The 15,056-nt window shown below is 36.2% G+C and overlaps 1 protein-coding gene across 1 annotated transcript; it reads right to left on the bottom strand.

Annotated features, from left to right (window-relative positions):
- Window positions 1-6,219: 6,219 nt before the first annotated feature.
- LOC116195011 (VAN3-binding protein) lies at window positions 6,220-10,479 on the bottom strand. Its single transcript, XM_031523961.1, has 8 exons — window positions 10,212-10,479; window positions 9,879-9,956; window positions 9,611-9,679; window positions 8,001-8,361; window positions 7,452-7,634; window positions 7,045-7,094; window positions 6,719-6,767; window positions 6,220-6,540 (listed from the first exon to the last, which is right to left on the bottom strand). The coding sequence occupies exons 1-8, from the start codon at window positions 10,404-10,406 to the stop codon at window positions 6,320-6,322; spliced, it is 1,206 nt and encodes a 401-aa protein (XP_031379821.1). The 5' UTR covers window positions 10,407-10,479; the 3' UTR covers window positions 6,220-6,319.
- Window positions 10,480-15,056: the final 4,577 nt, after the last annotated feature.

Below are 15,056 nucleotides of genomic sequence, written 5' to 3'. Positions count from 1 at the left end.
TTTAGTCCCATACTATGCTTCTCATATGACCCTTGCAAGGATCCTATATACGATCCCGTGTTAAAAGCATATAAAAATAACTTTGGATATTATAAGAGGGTTGGGCGCCACCGTCGATGTAAGTTTTTGAATAGAATATAAGCTCAACGCCCAATCAATTTTTAAAAAGAGCAAACTTTTTTTTCTTTGATAACCAGAGGTGTTCAAATTTCACTCAACTAATCTCTCAGGTCCGTGCACCCTCCATGACACGTGAAACAGATAAACTGCACGGTTAAGCCGAGGCAAGTGGCCTCAAGAGGAATCAAAATCAAGATCAGGTGAACACTAGAGTTCATCTTCACCACTGAACCAATTCCTTATGGGTCAAAAAAAAAAAAAAGCAACTTCTGATGAGGTTCCATGTACTCCAATGCTATGGGCTAACGAAGATTGTTGAAACTTGAGTGGCTTCTCAAAATCTAAAAGTCAGAGAGGGGAAAGGGAGAGAGAGAGAGTGTATGACCGGTGAACAGAACCAGAAGAGTGTGGCAGAGCAGAGGATCACTCCATAATATTCTCTCCTCTCACATCTTCTCTATTATGGGGAGAAGGGATAGAAGGGAAGTATATTCTGTATATTGCGTTAACGTGAAGGAGGAGGTAAAAGATTTTCAAACACATAGCAACAGAGCAGAACAGATCCAATAGATAGACTGATGACTGATGACTGATGAGAGGAGAAATGAAAGATTTTCTGATAATTAAATGTCACTGCCTTGCCCTGCCCTCATTTCCCCCTTTACCTGTACTTCCCCCCTCTCTCATATCTCATCATCGGTCAATCTCTCCGTCTTTTCTTTTTCACTCATCTATCTATTTCCGTACTTTTTATTTTCATTTTCTTTTTTTTTTTGGCCTTTTCTTTTCTTATGATTTTAATTGGGACGATTACAACCCCCCCCATACAATTTATAAACACCACACCAAAGTGGTTGTTTTATTTAAGATGTGATCGAGGTCGCCAATGTCATGCATTTTATTAGGAGCTTCACCATCCATTCGTGTAGAGGCGACGAAAGTAGAACCCCCGGTTTTCATATATTAGTGTTTTTTCTCTTTTATGTTAGAGACTATCTGAATGCAGTGGCATTAGCGTATTAATATGGGCACGGTGCAGATGAGCAGAGGGCCTTATAGTCATCGTATTGGTCTCGCTTGCTATATTGGTCTTCTATTAGCCTTAGTATGACAACAAAGGTCCGATTTCTACTCTTCTGCTCGAAGATTCTAATCCACAGCTTGCAGTCTAAATCCTCCTCGCCTCCTCCCGGTTCTTTTTAGGATTAGCATGGATATTTGGCAACTTAAGTTGTCTCTCCTACATATATTTGGCAATTAAACTGGGGTAATCGATATTTGGTAATTTCTTGAATATGAGGGATAATATTTATTGGAGATTGAAGGGAAAATACATGAGAAAATGTCAACATCTTTTCACAAATATCAAGAACTGATGAAATTTCTACGGTTACTGTTACTGCTCCTCTGGCCTCCCTCGTTTTTTCTTTTTGTTTTTCTTTGTTCTTTTTCTTGGCCCACTCTGGCCTCTCTCGTTAATTAATTAATTCTTACCTCTCTCTCTCTCTCTCTCTCTCTCTACAATTGTCCTCTTCCTTCCATTCTATAAATCTGCACCTCCAACAACCAAGGTCCTTTCAAGCCACCAAACAAAACAAACAAAACGGAACATCATCGTCCATGGTTTCTTTTCTTTTGCCCATTTCCATCACTTCACTTCGGTTCTGTCCTCATTAGGATTTCCGAGATGTTACCTTAAATCCCCTCCAAATATGAGTCGAGCCTGTCACTTCCATCCTCACATTCCTTGCTTGTTTGATATGCAAATCACGAGATTGATGAAGAGAGTGGACCTGTTCCGCCTCCCCTTACACCGGAGGTTTTACTTGAAATGCAAATCCAAGCGTGTCATCTCCGGGACGATAACTTGATATCTTGATGGCGCTATCCTATCTGAGCTGATTTTCAAAAAATATATATATACTATTTTTATATTTTATTAATTACGATTATTATTTATATTTTTTTTCTTGACCTTGCAAGACTTTGTACGTCATGCATTCTTGCTATGGTCATTTTATATATATTTTTTATGAATTTTTTCTACTCTCATCTCATCCGAATCTCACATCTTAATATATCCTGTCTATTTCTCCTGAGCTTTAGCATGTGTAGTTGATTGGGTTGAGGATGAAGTTACTGGATTTTCTTGGTGAATTCATTCCGTTGCAGGCAGACATTTGTATCTTTTGGTCTTTGGATAATGAAAGTCTGTTGTTCAACTGAAGTCCTTTTAATTGCTTATATTTGATGCCCATCGTCACCTCTCTACTTAGCAGGTCTTTAAATTTTTTTTATGTCATAATCTTTTTTTTTTCTTTTTAATTGTTTTCTCCGGGAGAAGCAAAAATAAGAAGCCCATTAAGTTGAGAAGGTTTAAATTACATCAAGAACAATTCTAATCAGACCCCGAAATTTTCGGTTCCTTTTGATTTAACTCGCCCGTGAAGTCTGCCAATGAGAATTCCCAGTTAAACAAATGTATCAACAGCACGACAATATTACTCGATAGTATCTTCCAATGGTTCCAGCCCTACAGTGCAAAGATTTTTCGGAGTTTCGCTAAACCAAGACATTCTCATTTAAGCTGACAAAACTAATATTGGGGAGTCGCTATGAAGTTTTTATAACAGTGCAGGTAACTGGAAACTCACAGTTAATGAGATTCAAATTGATAAAAATGCTTATAAGTGGCTGTTTAGCATGCAGGACAATTCCAGCTAAGGTATAATCCATTTGGCTGTACAGTTTGATGATGAGGTAGTTGTGGATGTCGTATTATATGTGACATTGAAGACGCTGTTGTGCGAAACGACATGCGGTCGTAATCCTATCCTAGTTTGCATCGTAGACATGGCGAGTTCAGAAAATCTAGCTTATTGGTTCGAGTGTTGGATTGAATCTGCATTTTCAAAAGACGTCTGGAGAAGATCGGTCGATAAGTCTCCTTACAAAGATGCCTATACTAGTTTCCTCCGCATACGATGTGGGACAACATTTTAATGGTTACTATGTTGACCTAGGTCTATTTAAAATTTAATGCGGAAAAGTGATTGAGCATCAGCAGGGAAATTCGTGGCCGGAGTAAAAGGTTTAACCTAAATACATATGATTATGGCGTCGTGATTGTTACGCGTATTTGTTTCCGAATTTTATGTAGAACTCCGTGCAAACCAGACCTTGAACTAATGCAATATTTTGTGTGATTACACCAGCAGTCACATTATTCGTGCAATTACATTACCTCCCTGCCACTTATGAAATGCTCGTATATTCACCGAAGAAGATTGGAACCTATAAGAAACCTCACATGGGAATCTAGTTTCCGTTTTGAACTCCATACTTGGCTCTCGATTTAGAAGACTGGAATCACCTAACCCTACAAGGGACAGAGTGAACGCGGTCATCCCAGCGAAAAAGATGTGTAGTGACATATGTTTTTATTTGAAATAAAGAGATTTTGAATTTTGAGACATCTCATATTCTTTTATTTAGGTTTTCCTTTTACTATACTAGGTTTATGAGCTTTATTGTAATCGAAAAAGAAAAATGTGCAAATCCACGAACATGTATAGCTCCAGCGTGCATGAAGGTTCAGAAAATATGAAACATGGTGAACAAAAGTTTCACGTGGAATTAAAGATGAAACTTTGATTTGGGCTATCACATAAAAGAATTTGGGCTAGGCTTTGTAACGGGCTTGATGCACGATCATCTTTTCATCACAAGCCGATGTCTGCATAATTTTGCTTCTCATGGAAAATTCAGTTGAGTTCGTTCGGCATGGAACGATTAGACGTTCTTAATTTTCAGTCTGAGCTACGTTCATCCTTCTCATGTTCAGCGAGTCTCCAACTCCAGCTCTCTGTTTCGTATTTGGCGAAGTAGAAAGACCCCTACTGGATTAACAGCAGATTCTGGAATTTGGATATACCTTGACTTCTCAAACTACTTTCGAATTTCAGTCCCAACTGCAACATTCTTGTCCTGCTTTTGTTGATTTATTACTATCACTTCCTTATCTGCAGCGATGAAGGCACTGTCAATGTCCCTTCTACCGAACATGCGGCGAAACATCTGCTAGTTCACCTTATAATTTAGGATAGAACCTGAAAATCCTCAGGACTCAGGAGTACTTTCCCTTGTTTTGTTCGGAACTGCGAGTGCGAGCATCGGCTAGCCCTTGAAGTTGCCCACAAAATTAAAGTTGGGGTAATTTTGCCTTTTGAGTCATTTATTACTTACACTCTACTACACTGTCTTTGATTTTGTCCTTTAGCTTCATTTGTAGTGGCAAATTGTTTCATATGATTTCACTTGCAGTGACATTATTTCATAGAAAATTTTGTGCGTTTGATTTTTGAGTTGAGTTGAGTTTTGATTTTAATTTGTTTGTAATGATTGTGATGTTGAATTATAAGAAAAAGTATAAAAAAGTAAAAAAAATAATAATTATATTGTTGAATTGTGAAAAAAATAATGAATAGTTGAGAAAATTTATTATTAAAAATTGAATTGAATGGTTCAAAAAATTGAAGAAAAATGAAAATGTAATAATTGTATTTTTGACTTTTGTTGTATAGTAAATATAGTTAAAGTTAGAATTAAAATTTTAAAATTAGATTACGAAATCAATGTTGCCAGCCCTCCATCGCACAGTTCTTATGCCTTCAAAACCGTCAAATCTGCACTACCTCCTCACCCTCTTACCTAACCCCCAACATCTAGCAGATTCGACGGCTTTCGAAGGTGTAAGGACAGTCTGGGGTGGGGACCAGATAATTTTTCTTTGTGGGTATTTGGTCGGATCCATGCCTTGGCTGCCATAGACATCTAACATGGGAGGGGACAAAATGGCATCTGTAGTTTGATTGCACCAACGGTGCTTGCTCTGCTTTACAGAGCAGAGATGTTGCACTTTTCTGGTCCTGATACAACCCTACTTTCATGTCACCTGATGATAGAAATGAACTTCTGTGTCTAAGATATGGACCCGTGGGTCGGGACTTGGCAGTATCCGGTAGCAATGTACATTCTAGTCACGAACGAATTCGCCATTGTGCTTACGTAGCTGCATTCTTGCCCTTCTCCCTGGCCGGCATCACCATGACCAAACACTAGAATGCCCTCGGGCCTCATCACCTGTGCCGTAGGAATATCCTCGCCATATCCCAAGGCAAATCTTCGCCAAAGTTGCTACCCTCGCATATACATTGATGTCTTGCTCTTGTATCTCCCGCTCTGGGGAATTGTTAGCTCAGAGAAGGTCTATGCGATTTAATATAAGCGTTTTCATATTGTTATTCTTTTTCCAATAAATTAATACCCCAACATGCATTTAAAATGAAAAAGAAAAGGTTTTTCCTTTCCAAATAGGAGAAATAAAATTGTACTAACCATAAGGTGTGACATAATTGGCAAACTGCACTTTATGTGGATGAATTTTACTTTTATTGTAGATATTCAAATCTCTCGAAAGAAACTTGTGAACGGGACCAAGATGCTGGTTGGGAATTAGTTGCATGTAATATACGTAGAATACCTCATAATCTTATTGAATTTTTTTTTATAATAATCAGGAAAAAAAATGAAAAAGAAAATCCTATTTAGGTCTATGTTGGCCTTTAACCACCCACTGTGGGCCTTGGGCTACCCATGTTGGGCTTATGGTAGGGAAGGACGCATCCCACTTTTAACTTTTTCTCCGAATTTCTCAATCCAAGCTGTTAGCTTAAACTACGATAATTCATGTGAGGTCATTTATAGGCAATTCGTCCGGGATTGCGAGTGAGATTCAATAGGTTCTGATTCTCCGTATGATCATCCGTCATCGACCCAATGGATAAGGAGGTTTTAGATGTTCTTTACATATTTTTAGGGCCTCTTGCTTTGTTTCTAAGCTTATGATCTGGTAATGGTCCTTTGTTGGACTTCACTCAAATCAGAGAAGTTCTCAAGTAACACCATTTTGTTTCTGTTAATATTTTCGGGTGAATTCCTTAATTTGAATTCGACGTAGAAGAGATTTCCTAGTGATAGTATAGTATTGATTAATAGCTTTTATTTTTACAAGATGTAGTCTCCATCAAATCGAAGTAATTACAAGAATAAAACTACATAAGATTTATTATTATATCAATAAGATATGTGAATGAACGCACGCTTTGATTGATAATATAAATGCAGAGAGATTATTCACTTATTTTTCATAAAATTGGAGATGATATTTGGAAAAAGATGAAGCGGAAATCGTCAACATGTGATTAATTGTCGTGGCCCAAGTCTTGTAGAGCTTGTAGTCGTCCAACATGTCGAGTTTCACAGTCCCGGAGTTCGTCGACAACACAATCAGGTAGCATGTCTCAGCATCTTCTGTGTCTGGATCTTTGTACAGCTCCGCATGGAGGTCAAGCACAATGCCTGCGAGGGAAAAATATATTTTAGCTTATTACAAGAAAGCGCTTGAGTTTTTCGTTATTTTATTTTCGGTCCTTGTACTTTCATGTATAGCTTATGAAGTTCAACTTCTTGTCTGATATTCTGGTTTCCGGGAAGGATATGAAAAACTAAGAAAATAACGAAAATGCCAGGGACATACTTTCCTTCTTGCTTCGCAATAAATTGAGCTTCCTTATCTTCAGAATGACCTGGAAAATTGTCGGTAATGGAGCTTAATCAAAATGTCATTTCATTGCTTAGCATTATTGCTCGGTAAATTTTTATCACATAAAAAGCAAAATAAGTAATTTAGGCAATATTTTTTCTTTTCAGTGATAATTTAGGTGCTATATTTTCGTCTAGAGAGAAACTTGATACGAGATCTCGATGTCGAAATAAAAAGTTCCAAAAGTAAAACTGTGCTATAGAAAAACAGAAAAATAAAAGGAAGAGTAGACATAAATCAAACGCGCGGTGCATGTGTACCTTTCCATCATTGTTCAAGATGATAGATACTGATCTTACTACATACCTCCCTGTTCGCAACAAGACAGACATGACATAAATTAGCATAGAAACAATAAAGAATGCAAAAAGAAAAAGAAAAAGAAAAATAGAACTTGTGGATCCAAAGTGAAAAAGAATGCAAATCGAGGACCACGACGATTATCCAAGATTATTCCTGAAAAATCTTGTCAGTGCCAAATGCTCAAGGATGATTGTACACATCTCTTGTTTTAATCTTGTGCAGGTAACTCAGTACCAAGTTAACATAGATCGTGAATATTCTAAAAAGTATCTCGAACTATCAGCCCCAATTAATTAGAATCTGTCGAGTTCAAATATTAACTCCTAATTATTAATCTAATATGAAGATTAGATTGGATGCGAACCGTCCGGAGTTTCAATCGTAAGGTGTGCCCCTTTAGATAAGAGAGATCGGCATTTATCAAAATCGAAATGGTGACTACTATCATTGTGGTCGTTGGAGTCCTCGATTGGAAGCACAGGTGCCTCTCCGTTTAATTTGCTTGTGCATCCAGTCCTTGCCTTTAGAATTTCAGCTCCTTTTAGTGCTGGAAAAGTAAAAGGAGAGACAAATTTAGAAATAATTAATATTTGGTTCACACAGTAATTTCAACACAAATTAAAAACATTACAAATTGTTCCTCCCCACAAAAAGAAACATTACAAATTGTTAGTCTATTGGTTTTTCATTATTTTCTTATTGTGAGATAAGATAATCCCAAATCATGCCGAGAAGTAGTAAAACTTACATAAGATTGAAGGATTTTGAAAGTGGAGGGGCCGAAATTAACTTTTCTTATTTGACTGGGTTAAAGCTCCAAATTTTGAAATTTGTGGGCCAAAAGAAAATTCATTAAAAAGTTTGGGTGTAATCATTAAAGAGAAAAAATTATTATTATAAGGATGATGATTACATGTTGTAGCTGCGGCCGTGAGGGTCAAGATGTCACCGGCGGTTGTACTGCTCATGGCCGAATTTATGGCCGAACTGAGCTGTTCTCTCTTCGCCCCCATCGCCTCCGCCACCTGAGCGCACTGAGCCGCCACAAGAGCGGCTGCTGAGGCCACCGCTGCCTCCTTCGTTGTTGGCGGCCGCCCATTCTGGGTTTTCTCGGCCGCGATGGCTACCAGAGCTGCGGCCACTCCGGCCACTGAAATTGCGGCGTGGACCTCGGCTCTCTGTAGTCTTCCTTCCTCTTTCCTTCTTTGCTTAACCTCTTTGAGCCATTTCTTGATTGAAGCCAATTTAAACGGCACAATCTTATTCCATGTAACCTATAATGAATGGATCGAATATGTATAAAATTTTCGAATTAAGGTCAAATATAAGTAATTTTATCGAGAATCAGAAAATAATATGTAAATTTTCATTGATCGTCAAGGTTTGTTTTAGGTGGGGGAGGGAGAGGGCAATTGCCCTCTCGGCCCCTCGATATCCTTAAGTAATGATAGGTGTATAGATGATTTCATGCAATATTATTGAACTAAGGTGGCATGGTAGACAACAGTAAAGCAGCGTTATGATGATAGCTCAATGATGGTCAGTTGCACCTGCGCGAAGGGTCTTTTCAAAGCTACGAATCTTAAAACAAAGCTAAAGCTTGATTAATATTGACATAAATTTGTGAAAAATAATTAATAATTTTGTAATAAAATGTTTGAAGATATGAATTTAAATTAGGGACGAAGAGAGTAAAAAGGAGAATATAAATTTGAATCCAAGGAACATACTTATTGAAGGGAATAACCTTTGATACTTGATTCTTGAAATTGTGAGAGCAATGTCTCTCATAATTTTTTACAAAAAAAAAAAGAGTTTTAGGGGCACTTGCCCCTTGAATTTTGCAATTTGAATTAATTAAACATATAATATTATTAAATTTTCAAATTTTGCACCCTAAGCTAGATAAATACCCCTCCTAATCTGTTTTATTATTTGACTCTTGTTCTCAAAATTTTCTTACAAGTCTTTGTTAAAATTAAAATTTTTAATTTAACCCACTAAATATAATTTCTAGCTCCGTCGCTGATTTAAGCAATGAACTAAAAATGGACCACAAATATATAATATATGTGTGTGTATAAGTAATTTTTATAATCGTCCACTAAATTTGAGTTAAAAGTTACATTTATAATTGCAAAATTTAATTCAAATGGTGGTTTTCAAATTATTTCCTCGTATTAATGTGCTTTGGCACCTCTTTCTTTTTAGCAAGATTTCATATTCGAGTATTGTGAATAAAAATAATCTATAATTTGAAGATTTTTAGCAGGCCGATCTAGTTTGAAACTGATTAGTCGAGATCTATTGTACTTACATATATCAAGTGGGGAAGGCCCAAATAAAGAGTTTTCAGAATTAAAAAGAAAAAGAGAGAGAAAAAGAAAAAAGAAAGGAGAAAAGGTGGGATTCCATTTGAAGCCTTTCGCATGAAGAAAGTATATAAAATCTTGCAATCACTCGATCGAAACATTAATAAATAGAGGCTGAAGAAGCTTAAGAGAAGAAGATTGATCTGTGTACCCATTTCTTTCTGAAACAACTTCTGTAATTCAGCTCTGGGTGCATTGCCTGCTGCATCCATATCCATGACTGCACAAAAGAAAATAAATTAGGAAAACATAAAAATAAATAGGACGTTCATAGTCCCGATTTTACATTCAATATTTTGAGCGCTAATGAGAAATAAATATGGAGCGTAAAATTATAGAGTTTGAAAGACCGCATTGGACAGACAGAATGATATAAGGAAGTAATAAATATTGTTTTCGATATCTTCTCATGTATGTACCTTAACATCATTGGATTTCCAAGGGGGTAACGGGGAGAAATCGGCATCGTCCTGCATCTTCACACTCTTCTCCATTGCCTGCGCTCGGAGGTTGTATTATATTCAAATTCTCAGTCAAATTAGCCAAACTTGGTACTTCTACTTTGGCGCAAAATTTATATTTGATAAACCGTAGAACCGTTAGACTAGAGATATGAGTCGATTAGGTGCTTCATAATATAGTTTATACGTTGGCGAAAGTTGAAGATATCTCTGATTGAAGCCGGGAAGATAAATGGATAATCTTATATATTGCAGGTTGTAATTAAGCTTGTTATAGGTGGTACTACTCACCATGAAATGAAGGGGAGAGTTGGGTTCACTATCGAGCTTCTTGACAGGGGGAGGGTCCAAGAGGACGATTGATCGGTCGTGGACCAACTCGGGTTGGTGAGCTTGATGGAGGGCGAAGTCGCACCACGCTCGAGATAGCAAGTCCATCGTCTCGGGATGAGCATGAGTAGGAGCAGCCTTCAAGCTTGAATCCATTTGATTTAGGAACCCCAGAAATTAGAAGAGAAATTGATGAAACTAAATTGAATAGGATGGAATGAGAGCGTTGGGTTTGGGTGGCTATATATATATATATATATTAATTAAGGTGAGCCAGGCCCGGCACAGATGTTGGTCGTCCAGTTCAATTTTATAAACAATTTATGATCTAGTCACTACACCATCATCATTGTACATATCCTGCGTAATAATTATGGTACATCATCTTTACTGTTAGTTAAATGACACTTTCATCTCCTTCTGAGCAGGTTCCGATTAGTACCGTCATGCCATTGTTTAAATATGCATGACATTGATAGGAGTAAAATACAAAATTAAATTAATTTTCTTGTTGGTATATATAATTCGGTAAGACCGTGAAATGTCTTTTGAACTTTTTAATTGAGACTAATTTCAATATTTGACCGCAGTTTGACACTAATCACAAAATATTTATTTTCTTATTATTTTCTCTACTTCATTAAAACGGATCATCAATTGGTATAATAGGTCAATTCATAGTAGTCATACTCTAGCTACTAGGACTATGCTCTAGTAAAAAATTGCTTAGAACACCAAGCGTACTCGTGCTACTCACGGACTATTGTATATTTTTTTCCTTGCATCTTTTTTTATTATTATAATGAGGAGTTTCGAGTTTTGTCCATAATCTTTTCGATTCACGCGAACACCTTCCAAGCTCACTGAACAGACTTGAACTTCATACTTCTCCAAGGAAGTCACGCTCTTGTTGGTATATATAATTCGGTAAGACCACAAAATATCTTTTGAACTTTTTAATTGAGACTAATTCCAATATTTGACCGTCGGTTTGACACTAATCACGATATGTTTTAAAGCTCCATTTGGTTTTACAATCATATTTTTAAAATTTTAATTATAACCTTAACTCTACTCACTACACAATAGAAATCATCAGCACAATTATTACTTTTCTTTTTTTCTTTAATTTTTTAACCATTTAATTTAATTTTTAATATTAAATTATCTCAACTATCAATTATTTTTTTCACAATTCAACAGTATAATCATTACTTTTCCTCAACTATTCATTACTTTTTTACACTTTTTCTCGTAATTCAACAACACAATCATTACAACTCAATTAAAATCAAAACTCAACTCTACTTAACTCTAAAATCAAACACTATTTTCTTATTATTTTCTCTACTTCATTAAAATATATCATCAATTGGTATAATAGGTCAATTTATAGAAGGCATACCCTAGCTACTAGTACTATTCTCTAGTCAAAATTTGACTAGAAGAACACAAGAAGCGTACTCGTGCTACTCACAGACTATAGTATATTTTTTTTCTTGCATTTTTTTTTAATAATGAGGAGTTTCAGGCTTTACCCATAATCTTCACAGTCCACGTGAATACCCTCCAAGCTCACAGAACATACTTGAACTTGAGACTTCTCCAAGAAAGTCACACTCCTTAATTACAAGGCCAACCCTATTGAGTTAAATTGATGAGTGAGGTGTGTGACTTGAACAATTTTTTAAATATGTATGACATTGATCGGAGTAAAATACAAAACTAAATTAATTTTCTTGTTGGTATAAATAATTCGGTAAGACCGTGAAATGTCTTTTGAACTTTTTAATTGAGAATAATTCCAATATTTGACTGCAGTTTGACACTAATCACGAGATATTTATTTTCTTGTTCTTTTCTCTACTTCATTAAAACAGATCATCTATTGGTATAACAGGTCAATTTCTAGTAGGCAAACTCTAGCTACTAGTACTATTCTCTAGTCAAATTTTGCTTTAGAAGACTGCAAGAAACGTACTCGCATTACTCACGGACTATTTTATTTTTTTTCTCGCGTCTTTTATATATATATATATATAATGAGAAGTTTCGGGCTTTGCCCATAATCTCAACGGTCCACATGAACATCCTCCAAACTCACGAAGCAAACTTGAATTTGAGATTTCTCCAAGGAAGTCACACTCCTTAATCACAAGGCTAACCCTATTGGGTTAAATTGATGAGTGATATGTGACTTGCACCATTGACTTTCAAAGTTTTATGACTATATCACGGACCGAGTAGGCAACCAAGCCTTTTTGATTTTTTTGAGCTTTTTATATGTCTTAATAATTACAATTATAGTTACAATACAATTTTTTAGTATGTATAGTTATCTGTTAATGTATAGCGAGTAATCAATGAAATTAATTAAAATACAAAAGAATAATTGTGAGACGGGTGAAAGAAAGTAAAGAGAAAGAAGAGGTGAGAAAAAATAGTGGAGTGGTAAAATAGATGGTTAAAATTAATATTATGTGTACACTGGACAATAATTTAAATAAAATTATTAAGTTGTTTTTTAATTTTTTTCTAATTTAAATAGTTAGAATTCTTTTTTTTTAGTGGGCATTTTTGAAATAATGGAAGTTACCTTAACTACCTTAGTTCCTATTCCCTTTTATATTATGGATATATGAGGTCATAAGATACCTTGATTGGGGTAGTAGTGACCGGCATCAAGCCACGGACCGTCCCCTCTCCCATCCCTTCTCTCTCTCTTTCTCTCTCATTGAGGAGAGAGGGGAGGGATGATTTTGGGATGGTGGAGGCTCGATTCTAGTTTTCACTATCCATTCTAAGTTGCCAAGAACTTTTGATGCCGACAAAGACCTGTCGGATCAATGGTACCCTCAATTCCATATATCTCATATCCCAATCTTATCTTATACCTTAACATGTACCAAACACGATATACTTGATTTTCATGGAATTTTATATCCCATTCCGTCCTTCCATTTATATCCTGATCGAGTCGGGCAACCAATGTGGCCATAAGGAAATATCAAGACAATAATTTAGTAAAATTACCGAGGTTATTAAATTCAACGTCGCTTGTCTGTTAATCAAGAGGTTGTAGGTTCAATTTTTGTATTGGGATTATCCATGCCTTTTTGTTAGTTATTAAAATTTTTATTTTGTTATACTAGTGGCTCATGATCCTCCCTTATAAGAAAAAAAATTTAGCAAGTCTCCAAAAAAATAAAAAAAACGTGCATGCGTAATTTGGAATATCTCCTACTACTCACGCATAACACGTACACTTACAAGCGCTCCTTCTTTCTCTGACTGGTCTCTACCATTTGATTTTTTCGCCAAATACTCTCATTGACTGAATTGGACGTTAAAGGGGGCTCAAAAGAGGCCATCAACCCCATATTTGCCTCCTCTTTGTAATCTCTGATGATTAGAGCTCGTTGGCCAGATCGAAGAGGATCAATCGATCAGCTGAAGAAGTTGTTCCCATCATGAACAGACCTCAATTAAATGTTTTTCTACCCTTATTTTATAACGGAGTACAAAAGGAACCAATTAATTTGGGCAGACATGATCGAGAAGCAAGTAGATGAGTAGTTTATGATTGGACAGTCCCCTCAAAGAATCACATGCCAACCAACATAGGGTCAATGAAAATTTTAGAGGATAAAATGACACACAATAAAGAGAATAAATGAACATAAGGCCCCTTCCCCTTTTGGTTCTTTAAACAAAAACCATATATATGTTCAAGCTAATTGTGCAGAATTTGGACATGAAAGAAAATGGTATTCTATCCTTTGTGTAGAGCTGTCCTTTGGGGCCACCCTTTGCAAAAAAAACCCTAACCAAACAAATCACAAAGAAAGAAAGAAATGAGATTAAGGGGGTGGAGAGAGGAAGTGCGAGAGGCATTATTAGGAAGCATGCACAGGGCCAAGAATGTTTAAGGGGAGGAGACATAAATGATTGATGAAAACATCGATAAAAAGGGGGAAGACATGTATGATTGAAGCTAAGTATCCTTTAATCTCTATAAGGCTCTTGTGATCAGCAACAAAGTAGTGAAACAATAATATGAAAAATTAGCCTTTTGGGTTTAAGATTTGGAAAATAAAAAAAGTAGGATGTGGCTCACCGACAAATTGAGTTTACAGTGAATGGACTTGATCTGTAGTACGTTGATTCGAAACTCACCCGAAAACATCTCGTGACCCGGATCAAGCCGACGCTCGAATAGGGATTGTTTTCATCTAATAGACTGAGGAAGCACCATGATCTCACCGACAAAAGAAATATGTTAGTTAGTTAGAGGGCGATTTAATATTCTTAATCTTTTTGGGTCACCCTCTCACGCTTGGTTCTGGAAGTGATTCATGGACTTTCGGGGATTTTAGATAAAGTCGTGCTCATTCGAGTCATGTGAGAGGCATCTATACACGCTTTACAAGTTTGGTTGATTAATTATTTGCATATATTAATCAAATACTGCCTATGCACATCATGGACAGAGCCATACACTCATGAGCTTGGGGAAAAGAAAAGAAAAGCCAATAACTATAATATTTAATTAATAATTAATAAAGATTGCACGTCCTTTCATTTTGTTCCCCTAAATGTTTATACTTTAGAAATTTTTATTGATCACATGAATTTAGTTAGTGTAAATTACAGTGATACCCTCATTCTATGCTTATTATTACATTCACTTTCTTTTGTTTCCAAATTCCTACACGTTCTTCTGAATTGCATTCTCATGTTTGTTTCAATCTAACCTGTTGTGATGCGCCTATCATTTTTTAGCTTCTTGAAATCCCGTAAGGGACG

This window comes from Punica granatum, chromosome 2, assembly GCF_007655135.1.
Source record: "Punica granatum isolate Tunisia-2019 chromosome 2, ASM765513v2, whole genome shotgun sequence".
NCBI lineage: Eukaryota > Viridiplantae > Streptophyta > Magnoliopsida > Myrtales > Lythraceae > Punica > Punica granatum.
This window is presented reverse-complemented; position numbering and strand designations above follow the sequence as displayed.